General features: G+C 43.6%; 1 protein-coding gene across 1 annotated transcript in view; it reads right to left on the bottom strand.

The window, feature by feature from the left end:
* The window catches only part of col12a1a (collagen, type XII, alpha 1a), a 54,525-nt gene that overhangs the window by 11,715 nt on the left and 27,990 nt on the right, over positions 1-14,820 (bottom strand). Inside the window, exons 32-51 of the mRNA XM_070842341.1 lie at positions 12,628-12,757; positions 12,342-12,481; positions 12,083-12,212; positions 9,619-9,761; positions 8,153-8,282; positions 7,831-7,973; positions 7,550-7,679; positions 6,809-6,928; positions 6,523-6,669; positions 6,258-6,374; positions 5,986-6,138; positions 5,755-5,829; positions 5,520-5,659; positions 5,265-5,388; positions 5,004-5,147; positions 4,578-4,742; positions 4,309-4,347; positions 4,023-4,161; positions 3,161-3,303; positions 2,550-2,659 (exon numbers count right to left, since the gene is read on the bottom strand). Coding sequence (XP_070698442.1) covers positions 2,550-2,659; positions 3,161-3,303; positions 4,023-4,161; positions 4,309-4,347; positions 4,578-4,742; positions 5,004-5,147; positions 5,265-5,388; positions 5,520-5,659; positions 5,755-5,829; positions 5,986-6,138; positions 6,258-6,374; positions 6,523-6,669; positions 6,809-6,928; positions 7,550-7,679; positions 7,831-7,973; positions 8,153-8,282; positions 9,619-9,761; positions 12,083-12,212; positions 12,342-12,481; positions 12,628-12,757 — 2,562 coding nt within the window. The remainder of the gene's footprint in view (positions 1-2,549; positions 2,660-3,160; positions 3,304-4,022; positions 4,162-4,308; positions 4,348-4,577; positions 4,743-5,003; positions 5,148-5,264; positions 5,389-5,519; positions 5,660-5,754; positions 5,830-5,985; positions 6,139-6,257; positions 6,375-6,522; positions 6,670-6,808; positions 6,929-7,549; positions 7,680-7,830; positions 7,974-8,152; positions 8,283-9,618; positions 9,762-12,082; positions 12,213-12,341; positions 12,482-12,627; positions 12,758-14,820) is intronic.

Below are 14,820 nucleotides of genomic sequence, written 5' to 3'. Positions count from 1 at the left end.
CTTGGCACAACCTTCCCAACAAGGCCCCTGAAAGGAAAGTTTGAAGGACTGACTTTAAGACATCTCAAAGGACAATAAGGGTTGTGTGTGTTTTAGCATGGAAGCAAAGTACGGTCACAACAGCGACTTACTTGCTCCAACTTTGACCAATCTGACCTTCAGCACACAACTAGTCACTGCAACTCATGGAAAATGTCTTCTTCACGTCAGTTAACCAGAAAGCTCCCTCTGCGGACTCCCACCCTTTGAGTGTGGGAGGGGATTCCCCAGTGGGCTAGTGAGTGGCTAGCATCTGCTTAAGTCATCTCTGAGAGCTTTCCCACATGTTCAACTAGTGGTAGACCACGACCTCTCCTGCCTGGGTTGCTCTTTATTAACTCGCCCGGGGACACATGCCAAATCTGCAAGCACTCTCTGACCCGGCACTGTGGCACGAGGGCACATAAAGTGCATCTAACACTTGAGAGGAACAGAAAGTGCAGTTTTAATGAGAAAATACTGGCTGGGTAGATTAGGCTTATTGCGCTTTTAACACAAATTCTCAGTAAAATTAACTACTAGAAATCATCACACATATTTAGAATTGAGGTTTGTGTCACTTCCAGGAAAAGGCATGATGTAAGGTTGTACAGTATCAAACACTAGTACTGCATAATGTTATTATCTACTACAGACAGAAGGAGGATTTATTTATTTATTAAGTAATGGATGCACTGGTCCAAGCTATGGTTAGCACTGGTTCTTCTATGATAATTTAGTCAATATCTTTGCGTTTTGGAGTTGGTTGGGTAAAATAAGACACTTAAAGTTGGCATCATGATCTTTGGGAACATGTGGTGGCCATTTTTTTTTACTGACATTTTATGAACTCAAAATGTAATTGCAGAAATAATCTGTGGATAGATAATGAAAATAATCCTTACTTGAAGGTCCATTCCATTTGTACTTGAAAGTTAACATGTGAGTTCATTGGGTTTTGTTTTGTGTATCTTATCACATGGACAATTGGACCGGCTGCCATTTGTGACAACCCTCGTCATTGGTCATTCTGGTTTCAGCTCAGCCACACACACGGCTGAGGTCACTCTGTAGTAGCCACAGGCAAAGTGTTGGGAAACCAGTGACAACATGCAAACACACACCACCGCAGCAGTCTACAGTGGCACTTACTCAGCAGACCAGCAAATAAGTAGCTAGGTAGACCGCTGTAGGCTCATGGAACAACAACTCCTGCACCACAAACTAGCCAGCCAGTGTACAGTCAGACTACAGTCTCCACCATGGCCACAGGCTGAGAGATCTCTCACACACACACACAGACACACAGATCAGGCTGCTATCCAACTAGACCAGCAGTGATGTCATTTACATTCAGTCCTGACCCAACATTTTCCAAAGTCCTTTTCAATCATGAAGTTACCCTGCAATTACTTGTGTACATGCTAAATGGTCAAACTGAAAAGCCGTTTACAGTTCGCTCTGATCTGTGGGCCAATGTATCGCTCTCATCAATTCATGGTTCAATAGCGCCGAAGTGGGCGATCTTGGATGTCGGATAAAACCATAGTACATTAAAAAGGGTGGGGTGCAGGGGGGTCTATGTACTAAAGAAGGGGCACGCTGTCTTTGGAAACAAACTCAAATTGTATTGAATGTAACTTTGAGTACATTGAAACCAGTCATTTTTCCTCCAGTGATGAATCTTGGACCTTAAGTCATTCCAGGTCGGCATGAAATAACACTGCTCTTCATTGTTCTAGTCACCCTACTGTGGTTCAACATACCATGGGATGTTTTATATTCTCTGCTGCTTTGAGGCATTCGTTGTCTCTTCCTACCACTTGCTGTGGCCCCAGAGACTCCATACTATACAAATGCTATTTATCACAGATGTAAGCTTGGCATGTGGGCCAAATATAGTGGTTAAGCCACCGAAGGAAAACAAAGAGTTTGCAAAACAATGCCGCCACTGTGGGTGGTTTTTTTTTTCAAGTTAGACGGGAGGCTGTGGCAGATTGTTTGAAGAGTAGTTGATGTTAATGAATCTTTTATTAAGTACATCAATCTCGATTTCTTGCATGAGAGACAGTGCGGATGATGGCATGGATTGGTTTCTGAACCAATTTCCAAATGTCCATGAGACAGTTGGAAACATCTGGATTCAACATTTTCATTGACTACTTGAAAGATTGCATTGTCCACCAATAATGATGGGTAATCTTGCTTCCACGACAACTAAGTGTGCTAAATTTATCTTTACAGTCTCACAGCGTCTATTATTAGAGTTGGAGTGAAACATTTTAAGGGCCATTCCACCACTTTTACAAAGAAAATTCAGTTTACTTGTGTGGAGCAGCGCTTGGCCTTTCTGTAATCATAACACTATTTTTAGGATCTATGGTAAAAGTCACAAAGAGACATGTGAAAAGATTCAAAAACACTATATGTGAAAGGAAGTGAAAAGAAGTCCCATTAAGGTCAGACTTTAATAATGTCACTATAAGGTGCACACAGCTCTCCTCACCTTAAGACTCATGCATTGTGTTTACCTTGTGGAAGCTTCCATGGAAAATCCGCTTCACTGACTCCTCATTAAATACGGCTCTCTGGATCTCTCCACGAGTGTCCTTGTTGTAGAATGCGATTGTTTTGCTGGAGGCTGAAAAGAGAAGAGCCTTTGATGAATGCCTGACAGTGCCTTACGATGCTGTGGCACGCAAAGCCTAGACAAGACTATAGAGAACACATGGTTGTAGAAAAGGAGCGGGATAAAAAGACGGCTAGGAGGGATTAGGTCCATGCCCGTAATTATTTGCATGCATTCACCACGTGTGTTAGCGCACATTTGTAAAAGATAATTATTTAGAAATGAAGGCTTTGTATGAGAGAATAAAAAGCCAAGCCAAATCCAGATCCAGAATCAAATTCAGAGCAGTGGATTGTTATTAATCATATTCCTTTAAATATGCCTCCACTGCCATATTTGTCCTGCCTATCACATCTGACAAAGATCAATTAACTTCGGCCGTCTGTAAATTAGGTACGAAAGAGAAAGAAGACAGCTTAAGCTGTTAATAAAGAGTGTACAGCTGTGTATATGTTGGGTTCGTTACAGCGGTTTCCCCTCCAACTGAGGGCCAAAACAGGATGGGAGGCTTACGGTTGATGGTGACCCCGACCTCCGGGTTGTTGTTTTTGTCTGCAATCTGCCAGATATCAAAAGGTTCGGAGCCTGTGTCGGGCAGCAAGCGGAAGAGCAGGATGATGGTGTAGGACGGGGGAAGACCCTCCGGGTGGATCTCCCTGTTAGTTTAAAAACATAGATCATGATGAGTCAGAGCTGAGCACTCTTTACACTAGCCGTCAGAATATCAGGTAAGAAATGAATACAAAGACCATGAAATCTTCCTACAGTGATACAGCATCCAGTCTGTCACATAAGGCTGCAGAACCTGTTAATGATTGCAAGTTTTTTTCATTTGACCTTGCTGAAACTGAGCACATATTGAAAGTATTTTCTGTTCCCTCTCCTTTGTTGTAGTTCGAAGTGTTTCCATTTGTGCACATTAAGTCAATGGCTGCACCCACGCACACGAAGCACACATCGTTATAAACATATTAACAAAGTATGCTGAAGAAGTTTGGATACTTCAGCAGCTCTGCAGTTAAACACCACTTAAATGAGGCTTAATAAAGACACAAAGCTCTTGACACAGGGGTGATTTGTTTGCTTCTATTATGACAAAGGTGGGAGAAGGGCCTGGTTCAGGAACTTTTTAATCCCTATGACCACATTTTTTTGTTTCCACTAGCTCCTCATATTCCACAAGCTGCAACAACAAATAGAGCTGTGGGCTTCTTGCCAAAGGGCATTGGGGAAAGCCCTCTGACTACAGAGGCTATTGAACGTCATTAGAAATAATGACTATGGGCTGGGCAGAATTACAGTGCACAGGAGATAAGGCTAATAGGCTGGGAATATGCACATATTGTGAATCATACTGTTTCGCCTCAGCTCTTACTTGGTGGGTTGGTTCAGGAAGGAGTCCTTGTGCAGCCTGTAGGCAATGTAGCTGTTGAAGGAGCCCGGCTCCATGGATACGCCATTCATGCCAGCAAATGTCCGGTCTGTGATGTTGAAAGCTTCCAGCATCCTGAAGCCTGGAAGGGGTAAAAACAGGAGCCATGTTGAGAGTATGGAAAAAGCAATGGTGAAACCTTCTCATAGCATAGCAGGAAAGCATTCTAGCAACAAGCTCTGTTGGAATTAGCTGATGTGTACGGTGTATTGTGATGCTGTATACTCACCAGGCGTTGTGAACCCATTGATGTAGATCAGAGGGCAAGCTGAAACAGGACAAAAAGAGGCGGGTTAAAAAACAAACTAAGGCTTAAAGAAAGTGATTCATGTGTGTACATTTCCTGGCAGTAGATAATGGGGGAGCTTCCTGTTACCTCTGCAGGTGCACTAATCAACTACAATAGGACTTACAAGCTCAGAGCCAAAAGAAATGTTCTCCTATTGGAATGCAGAAATACTATAATAGTGTTTAATTATAGATTAATGTTTGCCTTACTGGAGGTGGCTGTTTCACAGATGAAGGTGATCAGGTTATCCTGGATTTTGGCAAAAGCGTCGTAGTCGTCTACCACAAACACATGTCTCTCACTGGGATTGCTGCCGATACGTCTCAACTCTGACAAGTCCACATCGGCCACTCCAACCACAAACACACTGTAGCCTGAGGGGGGTAAAACATACAAAAAAAAAGCACAAAGACCATTGTTGAGTTTCCAATAACCACAGGCAGTTTCATCGCTGTCGGGACTATTACAAGAGTTTATTAAATCAGCCACAAACTTTGGCTGTGCTGAAGGATATCGAAGTTTGGGAGCAAAAGGGAATTTAGATAATTCAAAACAGCTCTGCTAAACACAGTAAACACTGTGCATACATCGCAGACCAAAACACACACAACAACGATGAATAATTCCACACATACCGGAATGCTGCAGTTTCTCTGCGCTCTTCTTCACGTCGTCCTGAGAGCGTCCATCTGTGACCACCACCAGCACCTTAGGGACGTTCCTCCTCATGCCACTATCTGAGATGAAAACCTTCTCAAACACGTGCTTCAGGGCAATACCTGAATGAAGGGGGAGGATGGGAGTGAAGAGGAGAGGACAGAGAACATCACTTATACAGAACTGTTTAGAAATGTTTGTTTGCGAAGATGGTACTTTGAGTTTTTTCAGTAGCGTACCTGTCTTGGTGTTGCCTCCTCTGTAGCGGACTTGCTGCAAAGCTGATATTACGATGCCCTTGTCATGGTAGGTGTTTAGCTTGAACTCAGTCTTGGCATCATCACTGTACTGCACAAATGAGACCTGTTCAAAGAGAACAAATAGTAGAATATATAACAAAACACATGTGGAAAGGGCAAAGGAAGCTTTCAAAACAGTGCATAAGAAAATGTACAGAGAAATTAACATTCAACGCCACCAAGGCTTCTGCATACCTGCATGCCACCAGGGCTGATGACATCAAAGGCTCCAGTCATGCTCGTGACAAACTGGATGACCTTGCTGAAGCTCTCATCTCCAATACTCCAGGAACCATCGATGAGGAAGACCAGGTCTGCCTTGGCACCTTTGCACACTACAGCGCAGACACAATGGTGTTAACGTAAAGCCTGAACTCAGCTAAGCCACAAAAAATAACATTCAGCACACAAATGTCAAAGTTCTCCTCACCATCTAGCGCTGGGGGGACTGTTGCTGGAGCAGGGGGTGTGGGAGGCTCAGTCGGCACCTCTGTGGGTTTGACCACTGCAAGACAGTATTTAGTATTTAAAGAGACGTAAAACAGTGGGGGGGGGCATACTAGTGTAATTCAAAAGAAACTGGAGCTTTTACCAACAAGTGTGTGAGAGCACTGTCCTCTAACATGTTAGCATGACACTGGCACAGAGGATGTTATCTTACATGTCCTTTCCTTTACGCTGACTCCAGGTCCCTCCAGGTTGGGGGTTTGGGCGTACACTGTGGCGCTGTACAGAGTGTCAGGGGTCAAGCCATCAAAGCAGTAATTACTCTCCGATCCTCTGACAGTGATCTCCTGTGCTCCACTCTTGGAGGCTAGAAGAGAGCAAAAGAGGAGGAATCCTCATTATAAAGATTATGGTTGCAGTAGTCAAGTAAATTGAAAGTCTGAATCATCAAGGTTGTTATAGTGTCTCACTGAATAAAGGACTTACAGTCAAAAGGATTGACTTTGAGTCTGTAGGAGGTGGCTGCTCTGTGAGGGGCCCATCGGATGCAGAAGTTGTCATAGCCAACATTGTAGGTGGTCAGGTCTGTCACATTCAGGTACACTAAAGGGAAACATTGTTCTCAGTACATATGCCTCTTACACAACACATTTCTGCAAGAGAATGGCTTGGCAGTCAAGTCTGGAATTATCCATTTAATTTTGCGCAAGATAAACCTGTCAACCCATGAGTAATAGCATGATTAGCTTACATGTGGTGCCTTGTCCGATCAGAGGTGCACTGACGCCTGTGTTGTACAATGCCAGCACCTTCAGGTCGTAGGTGGTTCCAGGTTTCAGGTTATGCAGTTGGTGGGAAGTCACGTCTCCAACAAGCACCTCCAAGGACTCATCGGTGCCTGAAAGGACATGAAGATATTACATTCTCCTGATGTGTTTGTATTAGAATTAAAGTCCCCTTATAATGTAACTCGATGAAATACACTTTTAAAACACTTTTTTTTTCAGTTTCGTCTCCATGACGAAACATGTCCGTACCCTCGGGCTGGTAGATAAGCTTGTATCCATTAACCCTAGAGGGGGCGGGGTCCCAGGACACCCTGAAGCGGGTGTACCACTCATCAGAAACACGGAGATTCCTGGGGCCAAGCATACCCACTGTGTGAAACAAGGAAGAAAAGCATAATGAACACAGGCTTCGTTTTATTGCAATGTAAAGGAATTTCAGTGTGTAGAGTGTTGGTGAACTGTCAGCAGGGTAATTGAATTGTATAATAAGTGAATTATCGTTTATTATAGCTTTTGAATTACGAGCCAAATATCTGAACATGTGATCAAGAGGATGATGAATTCAACCACATTAGAGAAATCTGAAAAAACAATGAAGCTGCCTCAAGCAGTTGAGTAGCATTATGTTATGCAATAAGGTTTCTTTTGCTTGAAAGGCAAAATTAGGCAAGACACTGGCTAGTGGTGCAAGCATGAGATCTCCCTCACTGGAGTACAGCCATAATTCTCTGGCAAACACTATTGGTGCTTTTGGCCTTGATGAAAAGTCAAGAAATTCACTCATTCCACTTTTTCTACAGTGATTCAGAATCCTAATCAATAGATCAGTCTGTTCAGATTTTCTGCTGTGGATTCGTCACTCTGGTGTGCGCATGTGCGTACGCAGTACAACATTATTTCCTTACAACGTGTCTTAGTTTCACATCTTTAAATGATCTGTGCATCAGTTAAACAGGTTCACATAGATTGGGCAGATTAAATGGCTCATACATGTGTGTCCATCTCCTTCCAGCTCTCCCCCTGGTCCATCGCCATAGATGGCAGTCACTCTGATATTGTACGGAGTGTCTGGATCCAGATTCTGGAGGATCACGTTGTTTCTGTTGCCTGGTACTGTAGTCTAGGAAACAGATCCCATAAAGAAAATTAATTGATAATTAAAGAACCCATCAAAAGCATAATCGGGATTTAAATCGTATGACCATCTTGGATTAATGAGAGTTGGTTTACCACACAGGATTATGGTCGAATGGAATTAGGAACAAACTTACATATTCCTCAATGGGGTCTCCTGTGGTCTGGGCATAGGTGATCCTGTATTGCACGACGGGCCCTTCGGCATGTTCCCAGGTCACAGAGAGAGTGCTGGTGGTGGGGTCATATACACGCAAGTTCCTTGGGCCACTACGGGGCACTGAGCGAGGAGGAAGAAAGTGTTTGTTTGAGCTGTACTTTCCAAACATCTCTATTTCTCTAAGGCTAATTGTTGATGATTGAAAAGCTTAGATCCGCACACAGCATGCTACATATGGTCTTTAGATTGTTCATCCCAATCAAGGACAGTTTATGTAACACACTGGCCCAGGTTCTTACATGTCTTTCCGGCGTCACTGATAGTAGGTCCTTCGCCATCACTATACAGGGCGACCACTCCAACATTGTAATCGGTGTCTGGGAGCAGCTGCTGCAGCACGGTGGTGGTGGTAGTCCCTGGTACCAGAACCTAGAGACACAGAACATGTCAGGAAAGGACACAGAAATACAGCTGAATTGCACCTTTTTCTTTTTTTTCCACTGTAATTTCATTTTTACTTGACCTAAATTGATCAGTAAACTCAGACAAAGATAAGAGCAAATGCAATTATGTAGGGTTGCAGAGACATGATGCAGAGCCCACGCCCAACACACACACACACACACACACGAAGACCTTTCCCCTCTTTTCTGACAGCTGCTTGTGTTGCACACTCCCTCTAATGACTCTCAAAAGCCCCTTGCTGTCGGCACTAAGTGAAATGAAGAGCCAAATTGCTGTTGATGTTTGACAGCTGGCACTGCAGTTCAACCTGGTGTGACAGTGAGGACAGCTGATTACATGGGGGCCACCTCCTCCCCACTCTCTCTCTCTGTCTGTGGGTTAGTAATTTGGACAGAGCCAGGTAAGTGTTCCTCGGGGGCTCTGGCCTGGTGATAACCTCTGTGAGTGAAGAAGGGGAAGGAGTGGGAACACTTGTGTGGGTGCTTTCAATGGAAATGCAGAAACTTTGTTGACAGGGGGGTCGTGTGAGCGAGTGTTAGACCAACAAATGGATTGGTGAATCTGCTTACAGTGTCCCGCTACAGTGTTCTGATTCATTTGCAGCGATCCCAGTCTGCTCCAAACTTTCTTGCTAAAAAGGTCATTAAGTACTTGAGAGACTTGGTATAAAAGTAATATCACAGGTGACAGCGGTACAGCTGGTAATTCACACTACAAATCTCCAGCTGGTGTTAAGTTTGACTGAGCTGTCTGAAAAAGGCCACATTGCCGCTGACGCACATCATTGGATCTGGCCACGGAAAAGGCCTGAGCCTGCCATAAATATGCTAAAGAACAGGGATGAAGGGGATGAAGGCAGAGTGCATCTCTCTATCAATAAAACGGAATAAGCCTCACTCTTCAAAGACCATGTTAATGAGGAAACCGTTCTTAATGGAGTGATCTGAGCAACCCAGAAATCCTTTTCATGTGCAGATGTGGGTACAGTGGTGCCAGAGGACACGTTCTGTGTTTTCAAGAATTTCTGCTTTAATGACCACAGACATGGTTAAAATCTTACACACTTGCATTCCACTCTCATGTGGAGCATTTGGTGAACAGACTAATGACTGAATGACTAATGACGAAGAGTACTAGCAATAAGATGCTTACTGTAGTGCTGTGATACAATAATACAAAAGGATTTAACATTATATGTAAAGAACATTATGTGCACCATTGTGCACCCATGTAAATGTTCTTTCTTTGAATGCATATGTGCTATACTTCACATGTTCCCACCCAGTGGATGAAAACTCACCGACTCAGAGGGCCTGGCACCAGTCAGAGGAGCATAGACCACCCGGTACTGCTGGACCGGGCCTGTGGCAGCCTCCCAGCGAACGTTCAGAGTGTTGGTAGAAGGGTTGAAAACCTGGATGTTCTTGACGGGGCTGCGCTCCACTGCAGAGCCAGGAATGTTAGGTGGTGAGACGGCGGTTATGAGTAGAGACAGAGATAAGGGGGGGAAAGGTCAGGGTGAGGGTCAAGCAAAAACAGGGTACAAAGAGGAATGAGAGGAAGATTAGACCAAAGAGTGTTGAGTGAGGTTAAAGGCCAGCAGCACAAGAGGTTTATACAGATTGGGGAGATAGATGAGATGAGAGAGGGATGACATAAAGCAGAGGAGACAAAAACAAGAGTTTGTAAAAGCCAGAAACTCATAAGTGGGGAATGGACAGAGGTCAGTAAATTAGAGGCTCAAACCATCAATTCCACAAGAACAACGCCAATTATATAGTAGTAGGTTCTTGTAGTACATTCCTATTAGTATTTATGTTCCAGCACTTTTACGTTTTACCTTATGTTGCTTCATGGGGTTATTTGCAAGTGTTTAAATTACCCGTTTGTGAAACTCCTAACTAGTAGTACTGTCATTCTCCCTTTGTTTCATTTAACATGACATAGTCCAGACTAGTTTTGTGGACAGCCAGAACAGTCCGGTGACTACATGGGAACATTTCAGTAAAATGGGAACAATGCTGCCCAGCAACCAGCAGAGACGAGTTTGGGACATTAACAATACTGCTATCAACAGGACACTTCCTGTCAGTGCCCTAAAGGTTAGTGAAAAGGATATATAAGGCGCATGCACCGCTCTGTATGAAGCTTGCCTTCTAAAAAACCAAAGCAGATGTTTAGAGGTTTTGTGCCGCTGCCCATTATAACCCTATAAAGACAGGGGAAAGGCTCAGCGGGCAAAATGCAGTGAGTGAGCTTCCGTACTTTAAAGTTTCACACACCAAAGCCTGTTGCCATGAAAGCTGCTTTCAATTTGACGGCACAACAGCCGGTGACTTGCAAATGCTCACACTCGCAGCAGAGGTGCTGCAGTTTGCATGGAAATGACAAGATATTCCACAAAGGCAACGTGGTTAACAGTAAAAAGGTTTCGTAGCAGCGTGATCTGATGCACTGTACATACTGATACTGTATAAGAGTTTGGTGAACATGTCCAGGAAAAAGCCACAGAACATGAAGGGCCATTGCTACAGAAGGGAAAATGGGGGTAGCAGTAGTAGCATGACCTTAGCCAAGTTAGTTGAGAGCCATAAAACATATAATGCTCTCCATTCATTTCTAACCCCCCTTTCTGTTTCTTTTTCCCAAAGGAAAGCCAATTACTCAATATACCCATCCCCCATTCCCCAGCCCCACCATTATCCTGACCACTACCCTTCATTCCAACCTATAAATGGACAGTATTACGGTAAAGAGAGATGAGACACCATTATAATGCTGCCAACCCCGAGGAATTCCTTCCTACGCAATCACTCCGCAAAATGCTGACTTGTTCCCAGCAGAGATCGGTGGTTTGAAATTGTCGGAGAAACTGGAAAATCTGTGTTCTTCGATAAAGTTTAAACTAAAGCGACTAAGTTTAACAGTCTCATTTTGTTTTAAGTTACATTTTTACACGTGAGGTGTGAATGAAGTGAATACTTTAATCAAAGGTTCTCTACACGACGTTCAGAACAACGATTTGCTTTGTAAACATGAAGTGGAGTAATGAAGCCCTGAGCAGAGAATGAAGTCACACTCACTCTGTGTGTGTTGTAATCCGAACTTCCCTATCCTTTGTTTTGGTTGTTGGGACAGCCGCGCGTGCATGTTAGTGCATGTGACATCATGAATTGCTCAGAGAGCGAACCGAGCCAAAGGAACAAGAGAGAGTCGCTCTACTGTGACAGACTCAGCTAGAGCGACTGATCTAACACAGTAGCACAAACGCTAAGAGAGCTCGTCAGTCAGTGGTTGGAACGAGTGCTGTGGATGGGTAGGTGGGTGGTAGTGGTCGCGGGGGGGGGTGGAGAAGGGCGAGGAGCACTTTTCTTTTTGGTTTGAGACGCAGAGATATTGTATGGAGAACCGCGAAGCTCTTGAGAAACAAATGATTTGATCGGTTTGGCTTGGCTTGCAGGTTTTGAAAGGACTTGGATGATACTATGAAACAAATCAGTTATAACTGGCTGCCATATTGAAGGTTCCTCACATACAGTAACAGCAAGCCAGCAGCTAGGGGCCAGTCAGTTCATTCTGGACAGACATGAATGGACTCCTGAATTAGGAAAAAAAGCTGTCATGCACTTTGTCATTCTCAGAGGTCATCCTGTCAGTCTGCATGGGCTGTTCTAAACCCTGAAAGGTGCCTTCGAAGGATGTCACTATTGTCACTGCATGGATCTCAACTGAAACTTGTGCTACACCAATGATTGTAGACTTACATGTTTTGCCATTCTCACTCATGCGTTGTCCCTCTCCAGCGGAGTAGACAGGAACTACAGTCACAGTGTAGACGGTATCAGACTGCAGGTTCTTCAGGACAGTGTTGTATGTGCTGCCTGATACCTGGGCCTGGATACAAGCACAAGACATACATCAGGTTGTGCTCTACCTGCTCCACGCACGGCCTAATTGTGATGACAAAGAGATGAACATGTCACTTAACATGCTCTAATGCTCTACAACTATTTTCCAGCTTACCGTCTTTTCGTCTCCTCCTGCTGCAGGGACATAGTAGATCTTATACTGACGCACGTTGCCCTCAGCAGCCTCCCACTGGACATTCAGGGTGCTGGTCGTGGGGTCAGTGACTCTCAGGTTCCTAACACCACCCAGAGGCTCTGTGTTGAGATGAAGGTACTATACAGTTAATACTACACATATACCACGATCAACATCAACATTTTTACTGGACCGAGAGAGAGAATTTCCATGTGTGCACTACTAAGACATGCAGTACTACAGCTAGAAGTGGAGAACAACTTACTGGTCTTTCCAAGGCCATTCAGCTCATTGCTGACTCCTCTGGCGTACACTGCCACCACACTGATGGCGTATTCAGTGTCAGGGGTCAGCTTGGGAAGCAGGACAGTGGTTTTCTTCCCACCAACCTGGGTCTAGTTGGAGAGGAGTTAATGTGAGCTTCCTTGGCGTAAATCTTGTTAATGACTCTTGAATCAATCACTGATGCTGTCAAATGTTCAAGAACTCTAACGTTTTATATTGAAGGTAAATCTGATTGATTTAGCTACTCAGGCTACTAATCCATTTTCATTTTCTTTGAAAACATTTGTATTTTCTACAAAATACATCTGTTTTGCTGAAGCCTTCTTGCAACTCTAGTATACACTGAGGGAAAATATATTTGTTCTGTCTCAGGGAAGGAATAAAGTGTTTAACAACTCTCCACGGGCGCCTTAAATTGATGACAATAACCTGATGGAAAGAATTCTACCTGAAAACTGTTAGACTGTCAACATTTCAGAGGAGGAATGTTTTGAGTGTTTTTGGACACAGTTGATACACAGCCTAGTAGCCAAGGTAAACCAGTACATACTGATGGCTGAAACAGTCGGATGTCTTCTCCTCACAGTCATGACTGCTGATGGATTTACTACATTACTTTTGGCTGAAGCTATAAAGAGTGGGGACATAATTCTGAGCAAGCTGGGAGAGTTTGTTTGCATGGGGATTTATGTATGATAATGTATGCGCCTTTTACATCCGCCTTAATCCTCTGCAGATTTCTTTAATCACTGTGCAGCTCTGTCTCTCAACCAATTGGCTGAATCTTTTATCAGCAAAGAAAAAGAAAACCGGAGGGAAGAAGTTTATTAATTTGGGCCTGCAGTAGTTTACTTGTACACACGTGTAAAATGTGTGTAAGACATTTTCGAAAATAGACTCGCTGTCCCAGTCAAAAAAATGTCAAACTCCCTGGGCCCTTGGCTGCTGTTAGTTTGTTAGCTTCCAGTCTTCCATCAACCTTTCAGTGTGATATCGCCTAGACAATCAGCACAACTAAATCTCATCAAGCACTAAAGAGGAAAACATTCCACCTTATGTGAAGACGGTCAACCTGAATTTGGTGCAACGCTTCTGACAGGGAAATTTATTCCGAAAGAAAATTAGCTTAAACTTTAGCTGCCCTCTGAATATGACAAATGTAGGATGTTGGCCTTGTTACATTTGGTGAAAAACTAAAAGACAGGTTTGTTAGAGCACAAGCTTTGTGCAGCACTTTAACCATAATTTACTGTCTAATTTATGACACCTATGGCACAAGCACTCTCTCATTACACGAACACACACTGACTTGACAGGGTCAGTGCACGCAATTCTACATGTACACACACACAACACACAACTTGCAGATAACGAAATACCACATACTACATGAACCCTGACCCCATGAACCATCAAAGCACAGTTAAGATAAATGTTTGATCTCTGAGGTATCTGTTCACTGTCTCCATATAGGGTTCTAAAATTATCAGCCCTCAGAATGTGTCGTGAACTTCTTACAGCATTTGAATTTAATCTCTCTTTTACCTCTCCATGTAAGCAACTCCTCGTAAATGCCAAGCAACGAAATATTTTCAACAGAGCTGTTTGGAACATCTAACATTGATTTAAAGGGTTTGTTTCGCAGCGTATCAGTGTGGCTATCAGTCAGTAGCCTTGTATATGGATGTGTGCTGTCTCAATTGTGGAGGAAATGAGAAATGCCTGACAGCAAATTGAAACCAAATATTCAGATGTCATCCAAAAAGACTTTTGCACAACCAGGACAGCAGCCAATAATGCAAAACCAGCAGGAGACAGTCTGCACTGTCAGGAAATATTGAGGAAAACTAGGAAGGGTTTTGTCCACATTAGTGCTGCCATATCCAAACAACAGATTAAGAGATTTGAATCTGAATAAACTAAAATAATGCAATACCAGTGGTAGAGTTTTAGTTCATATATTTCTTGGAGGCAAATCTGCTCTAGAGGAAGAAACAAATCCAGTGATTAAAGCTCAAGGAGCCGTGAGCAGCAGTGATGCTAGGCTCAAGTTCAGTGAAGAAGGCAAGAGCAAGGAGTAGCTAACATTTTAATGCCTGGTGCTGCCTGGCAAATGGAATCCAGAGGTGTAAGCACATCAACATGAACAAACATGATCAAACATGATGAGGCT

Source organism: Pempheris klunzingeri, chromosome 13 (assembly GCF_042242105.1).
Source record: "Pempheris klunzingeri isolate RE-2024b chromosome 13, fPemKlu1.hap1, whole genome shotgun sequence".
Taxonomy (NCBI): Eukaryota; Metazoa; Chordata; class Actinopteri; order Acropomatiformes; family Pempheridae; genus Pempheris; species Pempheris klunzingeri.
This window is presented reverse-complemented; position numbering and strand designations above follow the sequence as displayed.